Source organism: Narcine bancroftii, chromosome 2, assembly GCF_036971445.1.
Source record: "Narcine bancroftii isolate sNarBan1 chromosome 2, sNarBan1.hap1, whole genome shotgun sequence".
Lineage (NCBI taxonomy): Eukaryota > Metazoa > Chordata > Chondrichthyes > Torpediniformes > Narcinidae > Narcine > Narcine bancroftii.
Window position 1 is genome coordinate 328078613 of NC_091470.1, and position 16173 is coordinate 328094785.

Sequence of the window (16173 nt, forward strand, 5' to 3'; positions counted from 1 at the left end):
CTTTAACACCATGAAATTACATTTTCATTATTATCAAAATTGTTAACATTTTTTAAACTTGTTTTGTGTGTTCACATTTGCATACACTAAAACTTGAAGAGCGATAAAGATAGCACTACTTCATTCTATAATAGGAATCTTTAAATTTGTTCAATGACTCTCTTAGGAGGATTCATGTGTCTTGACGATCTTCTGATTGATTGTCCTTGAATCTGAGTTGTTGCCTCAGACGATGACTTCTCAGTTGTGTATTCAGGTTGTTCAACAGTATATGTCTTTCCATATACTGTGGCTGGTCCCATTAGAAGATCTCAATGATTTCTTTGCAGAACAGCACCTTCTTCTGTCTGAATGGTGTGTGATCTTCACTAAGGACAGTTCCCTTCTGAGTTCATAAGTTTGTTTTGTCTTTTAGCCTTACTTGGTCACCAGTGTAGAGTTCCAGTAGGTTTTTTGTTCCTCTGTCAAAGTAATACTTTTGTTTTTATTTCAGTTGTTCTTTGAATTTCCTCACCTTCTACCCCTCTTTTGCTTTTAGGAGGTTCTCCTGAATGGGTAGATTTGATCTTAACCCACATCCCATAAGGAGTTGTGCTGGTGACATACCACACTCAAGCGGTGTTGTGCGGTATACTAGCATGCTCTGGTAGAAGACTGTTCCACTGTCTTTTGCCTTGTTCATCAGTCTTTTCACTGTCCATACTGATTTCTCCACTAGACCATTGGACTATGGAAAATGAGGACTTATCACGGTGTGTACAAAGTCCCACTCTTTGGCAAACTGTCGGAACTTTAAATTGCAAAACTGGGTCCATTGTCTATGAAGACCTTGCTTGCCACGCCATGTCTGGAGAAAATGGCTTTCATATCCGATATTACAGAATCTGCAGTGGTGGTGTTCAGTCTACACACCTCTGGATACAGGGAGTAATAGTCTGTGACTACATGATAGTCCTTCCCTTGACATTCAAATAGGTCAGCGCCTACCTTCTGGTAAGGTCTGTATGGTGCTGGGTGTGGGTTTTGTGGTTCTGCAGGATTGCTTGCTTAATATTTCCAGCATATTGTACAGTTTGACACTTCATTTGTTATATCATCGTTGATTCCTGGCCAGTACATCACCTCTTGTGCTCTTTTCTTACACTTTTCGATTTGGAGATGTCCTCCATGAATCCTTTTTAGCATCTCTTTTCTCAGACTCTTTTGGATAAGGATTTTGTTTCCTTTGTAGAAGATATCTTCAACCATTGATAGTTCTACCCTGCAGTTCCAGTACTCTGCAATGTCAGGTGAGCAGTCCTGCTTCATGTTGGGCCATCCATCCAAGATGCTTTTTCTCAGTTGTCTCAGTGTTTCATCTTTGTTTGTCTCTGACTTTATGAGCTCCATTTTTACATCTGATATGGGCAGTGCACGTGATCTTGACCACGAAGGTGTTCATGGTTTTATCCATTTTGGTTTTTGCGGGCTCTCTCATGTCAACAGCTCAAGACAACATGTCTACTGTGTACATTAGCTTACCCAGAGTGTACAAAACATTCAGTGTATAGTGTTGCAGCCTAATCATCATTCTTTGTATTCTACTGGACATTAATTTAATGGCCTTTGGAGCAATGCAATCAAGGGCTTATGGTCAGTCTCCACACTAATTGCTTGTCCTGACACAAACTGATGAAATCTTTCACAGGCGTATGTGATGCTGAGCAGCAACTTTTCAATTTGAGCGTATCACGTCTCCATGTCCGTCATTGAGCATGATGCATATGCAGTGGGTTGCCTGTCATCATATTTTTGTCGAAGATTGCACCGAGCCCACTATGTGATGTGTCTGATGATACCTTGATGGGTCTCGCTGAGTCGTAACCCTCAGAACTGGTTCCTCTGTGAGCAGTTTCTTTAGTTCCCTCCATGACTTTTCATAGTCATGATCCCACTCCTATTCAATGTTCTTTTTCTGTTCGTCTTCTGAATGGAGCCATCTTCTCTGAGAGGTTGGATATGAATTTACCCATAAAGCTGACCATTCCATTAAACCTCTGTACATCCTTTTTGCATTGTGGTCTTGGCATGTTCCCAATGGCGGACACCTTTCTGGGATCTGGTCTGATGCCCTCACTGCCAATAATATCTCCTATAAATGTTAGTTCTGTCACCCCGAGCTGGCATTTCTCTCTATTCAGCTTCAGGTTTGCTTTCCTTGTTGTTTCCAGCACTTACCTTAGTCTCTCATCATGCTCCAATCTCGTGGTTCCCCATACTATGATGTCATCCATTGAGGTATCAACACTGTCCAGGTGCTCATAGACCATATGGATAGTTTTGTGATACACTTCAGAAGCTGAAGCGATTCCGAATGGTCACCTTAGGAATCTGTATCTGCCTAGTGAACGTGCACAGTCTTGAACTTGCTGCATCCCATTTTAACTGCCAAAATTCTGATGATGCATCTAACTTGCTGAAAAACTTTGCATTTGCCAACTATGACAAGATTTCTTCATGCGTCAGAAGCTTAAAGTGTTCTCTTTTTATTGCTCTGTTTAGATCTCCTGGATCCAGGTAAATCTAAGCTTTCCATTGTTTTTGTCCACAGTGACGAGTGAACTCACCCACTCCATTGGCTCATCTACCTTCTGAATCACGTTCAGGCTTTCTATCCTGTCCAACTCTGCTTTTAGTTGCTTTTGAAGCTCAAATGGAACTTTTCTGCATGGATGTATTATCGGTGGCACATGCTTATCCACTCTGATTGTGTGTTTTCCTGGAAGGCAGCCTAGACCCTGAAATAGGTCATTGTACTCTTTCATGAGTTCATCATAGACTGGCTCTCCTTCGCTTTCCACAATGCGGGTTCTTTTGACCAGGTTCAGTTTCTCACAGGCTGTTAAACATAGTATGGCCTGTACATCCTTTGGTACCACGATGAATGCTAGCATGTACTCTTTGTCCTTGTGTTTCACTTTGACCATGCATTCTCCTTGTACTGGTAATATCGGTACCTGAATATCATGTCACCTTCACTTTTGTTCCATACATCTTTGGTCTGGTTCTAATCTTCTTAAAATCAGTCTCTGATATTACATTAATTTGTGCTCCAGTATCTTATTTAACTGAAATGTTAAATATGACATTCACTTTTAATTTCAACATCCAGTCTCTGCTTTCTTTCTTGTTTTCACTCACAACATCTACATAGAATTCCTCTATCTCTCTTTAAATGTCTCATTATCTTTAAACATTATGGTTGTACTTGTCACAGCAAACATTACATTTTAAATTAAACAATTCTTATAGACTTAAGATGATTTTATGTGAAGGTATAATTATGCTCATTAATTACCTCCTTAAATCGATTTGCTTCAATAGTAAGAGCCATCCGAAATTCATTCTCCAATGTAACATATTGTTGATTAGAAAGATCATTTTTTTCTTGATAGCCTTTCAGTTCTTGAGCATGCCTTTCTTGTACTTTTGTTATTTCTCGAGACAGAACATCTTGAAATTCTGGACCATTTAAAGTAACTCTGGATTCTACTTCTTTCCTATAGAATAAAACATAATTTAATAACCCTAAAGCAGCATATTTTGAGATTAAGGGATACAAGGTAAATTATCAAGTCTATGATTATCTTCAAGCAGAAATGATATTTCATGACATTTGCAGGGAAAATACTATTTACTCTAGCTAACTTTCCTGTTGTTGCTAATGTTGTGGAGCTACGTAGAAAAGATCTGTGGTAGCTGTTATGACCCCAAAAAAGGTGTTAATTTTTATACTAATTCTTTTTGACACAGCCAGTGACCTTTTCTAAAGAGTAGAAAATAGTCCTGAAATTGAATTGTAGGGTCAGTTGGAACATTGAAAGTTAGAACTGGCCAATTGATAATTACAACAGCCAAGTTTAATTTTATTCTCATTCATATTTATTCAGCTTCATTCATATTTATTTTACTTTTCATTATTTTCCTTCCCCCATTTTACCAATTTTTGAAAAAGGCAGAAGCCTGTTGAAGACATGAGGTCTGCAAGAAGAGGCTGCCCTAATGATAAACTGGAAGAAATGTTCCTGGTGCCAGCTGTTATCATCTGATAATTTACTGTATATTCAATATTGTTTGCTCCTAGTGGGTTAGGGAATAGGGAGCTAGAACGAGAGGATATATAGTCAATATAGGAATTACTGATATAAAGAACAGCTCTAATCATATATGGACATCTAGTACAGATTGTACCTCTTTAATCTGGCAACATTGGGACCTGGCCATTACCGGAACACAGAACATGCCAGAAAACAGAAAATGATCCCCAAGGGGATATCCTGGAGCTAAAATACAACTGAATATAAGAAATTAACTGGGCTGTATCACCGAAACACTGGGCTGTATCACCGAAACACTGGGCTGTATCACCGACACACTGGGCTGTATCACCGAAACACTGGGCTGTTGTGTAATTAGATTTTGGCGCATTAGCACTGCTAACAGTGCCGCCCTGGTGGCAGATCCACAAACTAATGATGGCAGATTGAAAATGTTCCGGACCACAGGAGATTAGAGAGGTACAACCTGTATAGGAATCATTCTCCTTAATGCAGTAAGGCTTGAAGTAATAAATAAGTTAAAATTTAATATTGTTCAAATTGGCTGCTGTTTTCCCTGTATTATAGCTGTCTAAAAAACAATTTTAGTCCTTTTGGAGGGTAAACTAATTTAGGCCATCCTGAAAAGGACATTTTTTTTTAGTAGTAGTTTTTCCATTCAAAAAGGATGGTGCTCATTGATATGTCAATGTATTTCCAAAGGTCATCTTGCAGCACGATTTGGGCCAACGGGTCTGTTTCTGTGCTGAATAACTGTATGACTAATTATACAATCATCTTAAATATCCAGCCCATCGAGTCTGCTCTGCCATTCAATGAGATCATAGCTGATCTGATGATAGTCTCATCTCCACCTCCCTGCTTTTTCCCCATGTCCCTTAATTCCCTTACTATGTAAAAATCTATCCAACCTTGTCTTAAATATATTTACTGAACATATTTACTTGATGGATTGCAAAAATATCACTGAGATTAAGCTAATGTCAGTCAAAATTTGTTTATTAGCTAGATGAGATGACACCACAAGGAATGTTAGGATTAAAAGTAGATAACTCTTTTGGGAATCAAAGGTTAAAAATTAATGAGTAATGAAGCAGCAAAACCATACAGAAATGATAATGTGAATCAAAAGCAGAAATTAAAAATACACAGGTGGACATCTACAAGATGACAAATTGGAATTTGAGCATTAATCAGTACTGAGAGGTAAAAGACAAGCAAACTTCAACAGAATCTGAATCAAAGGTTCGGAAAAACGTAATTTATTAACTGATGACCAGCTTGACATACCCATTCGCCCAGATATAAATAAATTCAAATTCATGATCTTTGCTAAAAATGTTACTTTGTCAAGATGTTTGAAACTAAATCACTACCTTATGACAGAGGAGACAAAATGGAGCTGCCAGAGCTGCTCTAACAGCAGTGCTATCGATGGTGCAAACCCAGAAAAGTGGAAACATAGTGTTGCTTTAATGGCTCCATGAAGGCTTTAAAAAGACTTTTAAAGGAGCCAACGGCAACCATGGAGGTCTGAGTCCAAGATGGCACCACCTATGCTCGGCAGCAGCTGTGAGTGGTTGCAGACTTCAGAGGAGCAGTGGATCAGACCAGAAACGGACAGAACACACCCTATTGAGAAGGAGAATCAGAGTAAACGACCCTACAGGGAAGGTGAACACGGCAGCGAACCAGCAAGGGACTCAGCGGATGAGGGACCCACACAAACTGCAGCTGCTCGAGAATGGCTCATGAGAATCTGGAATTAGTACCAAGATTCAAGAGGGTGCTGAGGGCAAGAAGGGCTCTTGAAGGGCCTCAGGCGGTGAAGGCTTCCTGATCATATTGAAGGGTTGGATCTGGAGCTTGGGTTGCCAAAGGATTGAACAGCTGTGTGTGAGGCCGCACGAGCACCAGAAGCGAATACACAGACACTCAGTGACTTTGAAGCGACTCTCTTTCTGTAAGGAGCGCTGGGCGACATTAATGGTGACTCTACCTTAAGGAGGCAAAAGGCAATTTTGTGTAATATTACATTTTCTGTGTTTACATGACAATAAAAGAAGCTTGAATTTTACTAACTAAACAGATCCAAACAGAGTAATGCAATATTGTATAGATGGAAGGTGATAGATATTTGTAAATAGCGCATTATAAGAGATGGGCAATAGAAGAGTAAGAAGACAGAGGAAAGCAGAAAAAATGAAGATAAGGGATGTGTGGAATGGATCCACAGTTAGTTGCTGAGATCAGGAAGTTGCATCTGCAGTTGTAACAATAATGGGAAAAAAATGGAAATTATTGCAAGTGGAACAACCCAAAACATATCAACACTTAACAATATAACCATTTAAATATAGCTCAATAATAGAAAAAAAATCCTCCAATTAAGATTCTGTGGCGGCGCACTCGCTCAGGACAAACCGGCCCCTCTTGTACGCCACGTGGCGGGGCAGCCCTGAGAAGTTGGCGTCGTCGGGGGTTTCTTCCCCAGTCGAATCTTCTGCGTGGTGCGCACCCCCGGCAGCTTCTGTGATGTCATCACACACAGGGTGACTGAGCCAATGCCTGCCCCTTAAAGGGGCACATACCAAATTCAAATAAATCAGTCATTAACGACTCTCAACGTGGTGGTTGTGTCTCTCTCACTGCTCATACCGCCACAGTGGTGATCCTGACGAGCCCAGATAAATTTCTGGACTCATGAACACCATGGATTCGGCAGAGCTTAACACAGTCTCCATCAATGGATCCATCGACCGAGAACGTGGTTCGGGCAGGCGGAAGCACAGTTTCAACTCCACAACATCTCCGCAGATGATGACCGACCGAGAACGTGGTTCGGGCAGACGGAAGCACAGTTTCAACTCCGCAACATCTCCGCAGATGATGACCAATATACGGTGGCGAGGGTGGACGACATCATAAATATGTTCAGTAAATATATTTAAGACAAGGTTGGCAAGTACATTGCCCTTAAAGATCTGCTGCTGGGAACTTTTGGGCTCACCCCCCAGCAACGGGCTTCCAGGCTCCTACACCTGGATGGGCTTGGAGACTGTAGTCCTTTGGCGCTGATGGACGAGATGCTGGCCCTGGCGGAAGACCACAAGCCTTGTTTTCTCTTCTGCCAAATATTCCTAGAGCAAATGCCAGAGAACATTCAGCTGCACCTTACGGACAAGGATGTCTCAGACCCGAGAAAAGCAGCCGCCCGTGCGGACGCCCCCCGGCTCACGAAGAGGGAGAATGAGGCAGCCCTCAATCTGGTGGCACGACCAGGAACCAGCTGACCGCCGCCCGCCCCCAAGACCAAGCCAGAGGAGGGCCAGTCACCCTGGTGCTTCTACCACCAGCGCTGGGGAGCACAAGCCTGTAGCCAACTAGCCAACTCTGCAGGTTTCAGGGAAACTACCAGGCCAGCCTCCGTTAATAGCTCCTCATGTGATGGACAGGTCCACCGGGCACCGATTCCTGGTGGACACAGGGGCTGAGCTGAGCGTCCTCCCCTACACCACATTAGAGACTCACACCCGATCTCACAGTCCAACTCTGAGGGCGGCCAATGGCTCCATCATCAGAACCTACGGCACCCACAGGGCACAGATCTAGATTGGGAGGGAGAAGTTCCACTGGAAATTCGTCCTAGCCTCCGTGGGCACTGCGCTGTTGGGGGCTGACTTCCTGAGGGCTCACAGTCTCCTCATCAATATGAAGGGCAAGAGGCTGGCCAACGTCTGAACATTCCACTCCACACGAGTGGACACAGCAGATGCCTGCAGGCCCGAAATCGCTGCCGTAGCCGTCGCCAGAGATAAGTTCGCTGACATTCTCTGTGAGTTCCCCGCCATCCTGGAGCCACATTTCAACGCCACTGTGCCTCGGCATGGGGTCTTCCACCACATCGTCACTTAAAGCCCCCCGCTGTATGTTAGGCCCAGACGGCTGCCACCTGAGAAGCTCCAGCAAGCAAAGGAGGAGTTCTCCAAACTCCAAGAACTCGGAATTGTCCGGCACTCAGACAGTGGCTGGGCATCTCCGCTCCATATGGTCCCGAAATCGTCTGGGGGCTGGAGACCATGCTGGGACTACCTGCGGTTGAATTATGCAACCACCCCCGACAGGTACCCGGTGCCCCACATACAGGATTTCTCTGCCAACCTCCACGACCCACGGATCTTCTCCAAGGTGGACCAAGTGCAGGGATACCATCAAATCCCGGTGCATCCAGATGACGTGGGTAAGACGGCCATTATCACCCCTTTTGGCCTCTTCGAGTTCTTGGGTATGCTCTTCAGCCTAAAGAACGCAGCCCAAACATTCCAGCACCTCATGGACGCAGTATGGAGGGATTTGGACTTTGTGTTCATTTACCTGGACGATACACTCATTGCCAGTCGCAGCCGTGATGAACACAAGGTCCACCTCCGCACCCTCTTTGCTCGCCTGGCGGATTTCGGCCTCACGGTCAACGCAGCCAAATGCCAGTTCAGCAAGGAGACCCTCAATTCTTGGGCACACCATATCGGCGGCCAGGGCTGCACCAATACTGGAGAAGGTGGCGGTCGTCCAACGTTTCCCCAAACCCCCCCCTCCCTAAAAAGCCTTCAGGAGTTCGTGGGGATGGTGAACCTTTACCATCGTTTCATCCCCGGAGCTGCTCGCACCATGCGCCCATTGTTCACGCAGATGCCCACCAAAGAAAAGACTCTATCCTGGCCAGAAGAGGCGAATAAGGCTTACGTCGTGACGAAGGAGGCCCCAGCCAACAAGTCACTACTAGTGCACCCACGGCCAAAGTCGTTCTCCGTGGACACCTCAGCTACGGCAGTGGAGGGGGGGTCCTAGAACAGATGGACACTGGCGCCCGCTGGCCTTTTTCAACAAGCAGCTGCACCCACCAGAACTCAAATATAGCGCCTTTGACCGGGAGCTCCTGGCGCTATACTTGGCCATCAGCACTTTTGCTACTTCCTCGAGGGCAAGCCGTTCACAGTCTTCACGGACCACATGCCCCTCACCCAGGTACTGGCGATGGCCAATGATCCGTTTTCCGCCAGACAACAGTGCCACCTCTCGTACGTGTTGGAGTTCACGACCGACATCCGACACAGGGCTGGTAAAGACAACGTGGTGGTGGATGCACTCTCATGACCCACCATCAACACTCTCACCCCCCGGCCTAGATTACGCTCAACTGGCACAGGCCCAGAGGAATGATACGGAGACGCAGGCCTTGCGGACCGCCATCTTGGGCCTCAAACATGAAGACGTCCAGTTGCCCAGCAGCCTGGACACACTGCTCTGTGATGAGTCAACAGGTACGCCGCGTCTGGTAGTCCCGCCACACTGGAGAGCAAGGGCCTTCAGTCTAGTCCACGACCTCGCTCACCCAGCGGTGAAGATGACAGTGCGTATGGTCGCTAAGTGGTTCTTGTGGCATGGGCTCAAGAGAGAGGTGGTGGAGCTTGTCAGGAACTGCACCAGGTGCCAGACCTCCAAAGTCCACTAACACACACAGACTCCCTCACGGAACTTTGACTCGGCAGCTCGCAGTTTCCAACACATCCACGTTGATATCATTGGACCCCTGCCGATGTCAAGGGAGGCTTGTAACCTCCTCACGGTGGTCCACCGTGCCACAAGGTGGCCGGACGCTATCCTGATCAAGGAAGCCTCTGCAGAGACGTGCGCCAGGACTCTGGTCAACCAGTGGATCGCCCGATTTGGAGTCCCGGCGCACATCACCAGCGAAAGGGACGGGCAGTTCACGTCCGCCCTGTGGACCCAGATGGCGCAACTCCTGTGGGTGAAGCTCCACCACACCACGGCATACCATCCGCAGTCCAATGGGTTGGTGGAGAGGTTCCACAGGCACCTGAAGGCATCGCTCATGGCCAGGCTCTCCGGACCAGATTGAGTGGATGAGCTACACTAGGTCCTCCTCGGGATTAGGATGGCACCCAAGGAGGACCTACAAGCCTCGGCAGTGGAGATGTTGTACGGCGCACTGCTTTCCCTACCAGGTGAGTTTTTCGGCTCAGACCTCCACACCATGGTCACCGACGCAAACCTGCTGGCGGACCTCCACAGGAGACTGGGCTCCCTGGTTCCCCCACCCCCAACATGCCACGGCACTCAGCCAATCTACCTCCCCAAAGAACTCGATTCGGCTCAGTTCATTTTCGTGTGAAGGGGGCCGCAGGCACACTGCTGCAGCGACCGTAGGAGGAGCCGTACAAAGTCTTGCACCGGACCGGAGGAACCTTTACCCTACACAATGGGGGGAAGGAGGAACTTTTTACGCTGGACCGGCTGAAGACAGCCCATCTGGACTTATCTTAGCCGGTGCAGACAGCCAAGCCTAAGCGACGGGGCCGCCCGCCCAAGTGGTAGGACGTGTAGCCGGTTCTGGGGGGGGGGTTGTGTGGTGGCACACTCATTCAGGGCAAACTGGCCCTGCTTGTAACACCACATGGCGGGGCAGCCCTGGGAAGATGGCGCCGTTGAGGGTTTCTTCCCCAGTCGAATCTCCCGCAAGGTGTGTACCCCAGGGAGCTTCTGAGTCGTCATCACGCACAGCGTGACTGATCCAGCGCTGCCCTTAAAGGGGTATGTTCCAAATTCAAATAAAATAGTTGTTAATGACCCTCAACCTAGTGGTTGTGTCTCTCTCAATGCTCACACCACCACAATTCCCTAATTTTAATATGAAGGCAATAAGTAATACCAACAATTTATTTTGGTTGCCGAATGATTAATGATAAACCAAAATAATTACTTAAGCTGTTATTGCAACTTACAATTATTGTTTTTCATGTACTAAGTAAAGTAAACAGTTAAATCTAATTATCTACTTGGCAATAAATATTCAGTGATCTATTTAAATCATTGCAACCAACTGCATCTATTGATTAGAGATGCACCAAAATAGTAGATGTGACATAATGCAATACTAAAAATAACCAGTTATTAAGTTGTTTATCCAAGTTTCAATATCATTCAAAGTACTAAAATCTTTTTATAAAATATTAGACAATAAATATCAACAAATAATGCAGCAGACAAGCTATTTAAATAAAAGTTGAATTAAAAACAAAACATTAACATCTGATAAACTCTGACAGAGGAACCAATTTTCTCAACAAAGGCATTTAAACTTCAGTGTTGCACTGAAATTACAGAGACAACATGGAATCCAGAAACCTACTAAATCTGGAACCACTTACCCAGTGGCACTATAAAATGTACCTTGCAAATCACCAATTTAATTATCTGCTTCTGGGAGAGGGAATCTCAAAGATGCTGCATCCATGATCATCTTCCAGATTGGATGTTGAATCTGACTGTGGGAACTATGGAGAGCCAAACCGCACATGGCAGAATCTGTGCTACTTGAACAAGCTGACGAAATGCAATTGTAAAACTTTTCAAAATTATTGCAGATCTAAAGATGTATTTGCTTGTTAACATGCAGATCAATTTTATAGCCAGAAACCTCTGCAAATTAGGCACTTTGTAGAGCGCTTTTGACTGAAAAATGAGTTTGATCCATCATGCTTCTTTTATAGAAATCATTCTGAAACCAGCTACAGCACTAATTTACTTTGATATGCTTCTCACCCTTCAAAAGCTCAAAATAACTTTTATACAAAACCTGTGACAAAGGGCACTGCAAAGGGGAGCATGACTAGCATAGTATTTAGCTCAATGTTATTACCACGCCAGTTAAGTGGGCTTGAATCTGGCAAGTCAGGAAGAAATTCTTATGTTCTCCTCATCACCTGGGTAAGCTTTCCCTGGTTGCTCCAGTTTCCTCCCATGCTCCAAAACATACAGGGTTGGTAGCACATGCTTCATGAGCCTGGAGCCCCTTCTACTGTGCTAGATAGTTAAAATTTATTAAAAAAAATATGATGAACAGAAAATATGCTGGTATCTAATTTAAGCTTGGTAGCATCCAATTATTTTGTGTAGCAAGAACCATAGAAATCCAATTTAGTAACAGCAAGAGGAGAGCATTCAATCACACTACCTACTTTTGTTTTGTGAATGGTGAAAAGGCTCTGGGGAATTAGGTGAGTTTATATGCATCAAGAAACTTGTATTTATAGCTACCCTGTGGTTAGTCCAATTTATCCTTGGGATAATGGGGATTTCAAAGGATGATGGTACTGGGGCCAGGTGGGGTGACTTGGGAAGGGGAATGTGACTATGTGACAACAGTGGGCAGTTAACCTCTCTCATGTTGGAGATTATTAGTCTGCATGCAAATGTTGTCCAGGTCTTGTTACATATATTGTATATACTCGTGTAATAGTTGAGATTTTTGGATCAATTTTTCGGGTCAAATTTTGAGGTCATACTTTTGACCAAGACGTCGGGTGATCAGATGGAAAATCCAAGCTCAGGATGTCGGGAGCTCGGATGGGTGGGCATCTGGGGCCTAGGAGAGAGTATGTGGCTGGGGCATCAAGAGCTCTAGTGAGCGGGCGGCTGTGGCAAGGGTCCATGTTTGGTGCATTGGGAGCTCTGGTGGGGTGGGCAGTCAGGGTGTAGAGAACTTGGATGGGTTGGTGGTTGGGAGCTCAGATGTGTGGGCAGCCAAAGCAAGTTTGCAGTCGGAGCATCGGGAGATCAAATGGGTCAGCGGTCATGGTCAAAAATAGGAGATTGCCTTTAAATGGGATATAAGCAAAAAAACATGATTTTGGGGCCAAAAAAATGGTGGGGGGGGGGAGGGTTGACTATTGCACAGAATCAACTATTACATGAGTATATATAGTAGGTATGTAATGATTCTTTATCTGATGATTTTCAAAAAGAACTAAATAATGTGCAATCACATAAGAGTTCTCCATTTTTGACCTTACCACTTAGGAAAGGTCTGGCAATGCGACAAGCTATTTAATAGAAAGCACATTTTTTAAAAAAAAATTATTTATTGATGTTCAAGTTTAAACAGTTTAAAATTAGAGGCAATTTTCTGAATTACTGGTCTGCATTTATTATTTTATGATAGCATCAGGCATAGGTAATTACCAAGGAAGAACAGTTCCATTAAATTATTCAAATGAATATCAATCCTGTCATCATTATTCCCCACACCTGTGCTCTTGCTCTCTGCAAGTGAGAAGCTCCTGTAGTTGCTGTACTTTTTCTTTTTGCTGACGGAGGGAGATCTGTAGCAACTCGACTTCTCTTTGGGCTGCTGAAGCTTTCAGCTCTGTTTCTTGAACTTGTTTCATCTGCACACAATAATAATCAAGTTCATTAAAGATGTAAAATGAATAAAGTCAAATTGCATCGAATGACCTGAAACATTCACAAATCATTTAATTAGGCATTTGCAACTGGTTCAAACAAGCTCTTGCACCAATCAAAAAGAAAATGCATTGCATGCAAAGGTGGCAATGGTATCAGCACCAGAAACAACATTTGTTAGCTTCCTAACTGTAGGACAGAACAGCTAAGGCCTTCATTTAAGAAATATACCGGTAAATAGAAGGAAAAGGCATTTGGCCTTTCAATTAGATCACACAGCAACACTTCCCCAGTATAATTCAGAATATCTTAATTCTCCTAATATCCTCCATCTTGAATATTCATAATGATTGAAGAATTCAAACTGTAATAGCCTGTGGGTAAAGAATTCAACACCTTCGTCTTGGAAGGCAAAGTTATTATTTTGAGGCTGTTCACTAGATTTTTGGATATTAAGGAAACTAAGGGATGTGGTGTTAGTGTCGAGAGAAGTCTTGAGATAAAAGGCCAATAAGGATCATATGGAATGGCAGATCCGACTGAACAACCTGGCTATGCTTCTATTTTTTATTGTTTTATGTTGACTGGCGACATGGAGGCAAGGTGAAACAGACAGATTGCAAATATTGTTCCACTACCATCTTTAAGTTCACTGACAACATCACAATTATTGGCTGAATATCAAATAATATTGAGACAAAGTGCAAAAAAGAGATGAAGTCCAGTGGCATGGTAACTTGACAACAATCTCTGATCCTCAATATCAGTAAGGAGCTGATTATAAACTTCATGAAAAGGAAGGTACTGACCATCTCCTGACCATATCAATGTCATTTAAGTGGAGAGTGTTGATAGCTTCAAGATTTTGGGAATTTCTAATGATCTGACACAATGGTCAAGGAAGCACACCAAAGCCTCTACTTCCTTAGGAGGCCACGGAAATTCAGCATGTCCCTGTGTCTCTCTACAACCTCTACAGGAGCAACAGTGAAAGCATACTTGCTGGGTGCATCACAGCACTGCACTGGCATCAAGTGTAACGCAATTAATAGACAAAGTTGCACGGTAATTTGTTCAGCCTTGGGGAAGCATGATCTCACTCCTTGTTCACAAAGAGAGCCGTAGAGATCCTTGCCTTGTGGAGCTAACCTTACCTGAAGTTTTCTCCAAGGTTTGAAAATTATTGTGTTAAAGAATTGACAGCTTCATTATAATGTTTAAATGACCCATCTTCGTACATGACCAACTTTATTGCCTGCACCTCTTCATATTTCCATGAAAATCAGTTTCCTTTTTTAGAGGTTGGGGGAATGGATAGGGGCTTTATTCCTATTTCAGACTTTTTGAGTTATGACCTCAGTCATAAGATAAATATATATTACGGAACTATTAAATATATAAATACATCTTCAAACAAACATGGTTAAGAACAAAAAAGAAATATAATCCCTCCCCCCTAAACCTCCCCAGTCCTTTATACTAATCCCCCCTTCCAACATCCCAACCCTTAACCTCTAAAGCTCTCTACCCTTAGGAAAAGAAAGGAGAAGAAAAAGAAACGAAGAAAAAGACATTGAAGAGAAATAACCAAAAATAACAGTAATTAATCATCATATGATGGGGAAGTCCTGTGACATACAGGTCCAGATCTTAAAAATTTAAAATCAATATAATCCAAATAAGCCTCCAAATCTTCCTAAAAACAAAATATTTATCTCTCAAATTATGTCATTTTCTCCAAAGGAATACAAGATCTCAATTCTGAATGCCATCATTGTAATTTAATTTCTATTTGATCTTTCCATGTAGTTGCAATACACTTCCTTGCTACTGCTCATGCTAATCTAAAAAAAGCTACTTGAAATTTATCCAAATCGAATTTCAAACTAATTGTACTTATATCACTAACTTTAAAAAAATTAATGGGTCCAAAGAAAATTTAATTTTAAAAACATTTTGTAAAAATTCTCTAATCATAGACCAAAAAAATTTTAACTTTTTCACATGTCCATACTGAATTCTTCTGACATCAAAATCATAAATCAGAAGATTTCAAATTACAGGTACACAATCCTTTATCCGGAACCCTTGGGTTCCAAATTTGGAATCCAAATTTCGGATTTCTCTGGATTTCGGAAAGCCCACCCGAATTGTGCTGCTGTATCCACCACCATCACCTTCCAGTCGCCCTGCCTTCTCTCCCAACCCCGCCCAACTCGCACTGCCGGTCTCTCAGCCGCCCGACTCGCGTTGCTGGTCTCTTCCCACTTGCCGGATTTTGGAGCTTTCATGCTTTTGGAGATCTTATAGGTGTACAAAGCTGCAAAGAGCAGTGGGAAACTGGAAGATTGGGAAAACTTTAAGAGACAACAAGGGGTTACAAAGCGGGTAATAAGAAATGGGAAAAAGGATTATGAAAGTAAATTGGCACAAAATATAAAAACAGAAAGCAAAAAATTTTATAAATATATAAAACGGAAGAGGGTGGCCAGAGTTAACATAGGACCCTTGGAGGATGAGAAAGGAAAACTGGTAGCAAAAAATGAGGAAATGGCCGAGGCATTAAACAAATATTTTGCGTCACTCTTCACGGTGGAAGACACGTCCAGCATGCCCAAGTGCGGAGTTAAGGATGCGAATGTTGGGAAGGGCCTTGATAAAATAGTTGTTACAAAGGAAGTAGTGATGGAGAAACTAATGGGACTAAAGCCAGACAAATCACCTGGTCCTGATGATGTGCATCCAAGGGTGCACATGGAAATGGCAGAAGGAAATGGCAGAAGTTATAGTTGATGCATTGGTGGTCATATAC

At 43.5% G+C, this 16173-nt stretch overlaps 1 protein-coding gene across 8 annotated transcripts in view; it reads right to left on the reverse strand.

The window, feature by feature from the left end:
* The window catches only part of lrrcc1 (leucine rich repeat and coiled-coil centrosomal protein 1), a 147901-nt gene that overhangs the window by 47935 nt on the left and 83793 nt on the right, over positions 1-16173 (reverse strand). For all 8 annotated transcript variants that reach the window (XR_011352452.1, XR_011352451.1, XM_069922028.1 and 5 more), the window contains exons 12-13: positions 13206-13345; positions 3338-3539 (exon numbers count right to left, since the gene is read on the reverse strand). Coding sequence is in view for 6 of the 8 variants with exons in the window: in XM_069922028.1 (XP_069778129.1) it covers positions 3338-3539; positions 13206-13345 (342 nt within the window). In the remaining 2 variants the exon portion in view is untranslated. The remainder of the gene's footprint in view (positions 1-3337; positions 3540-13205; positions 13346-16173) is intronic.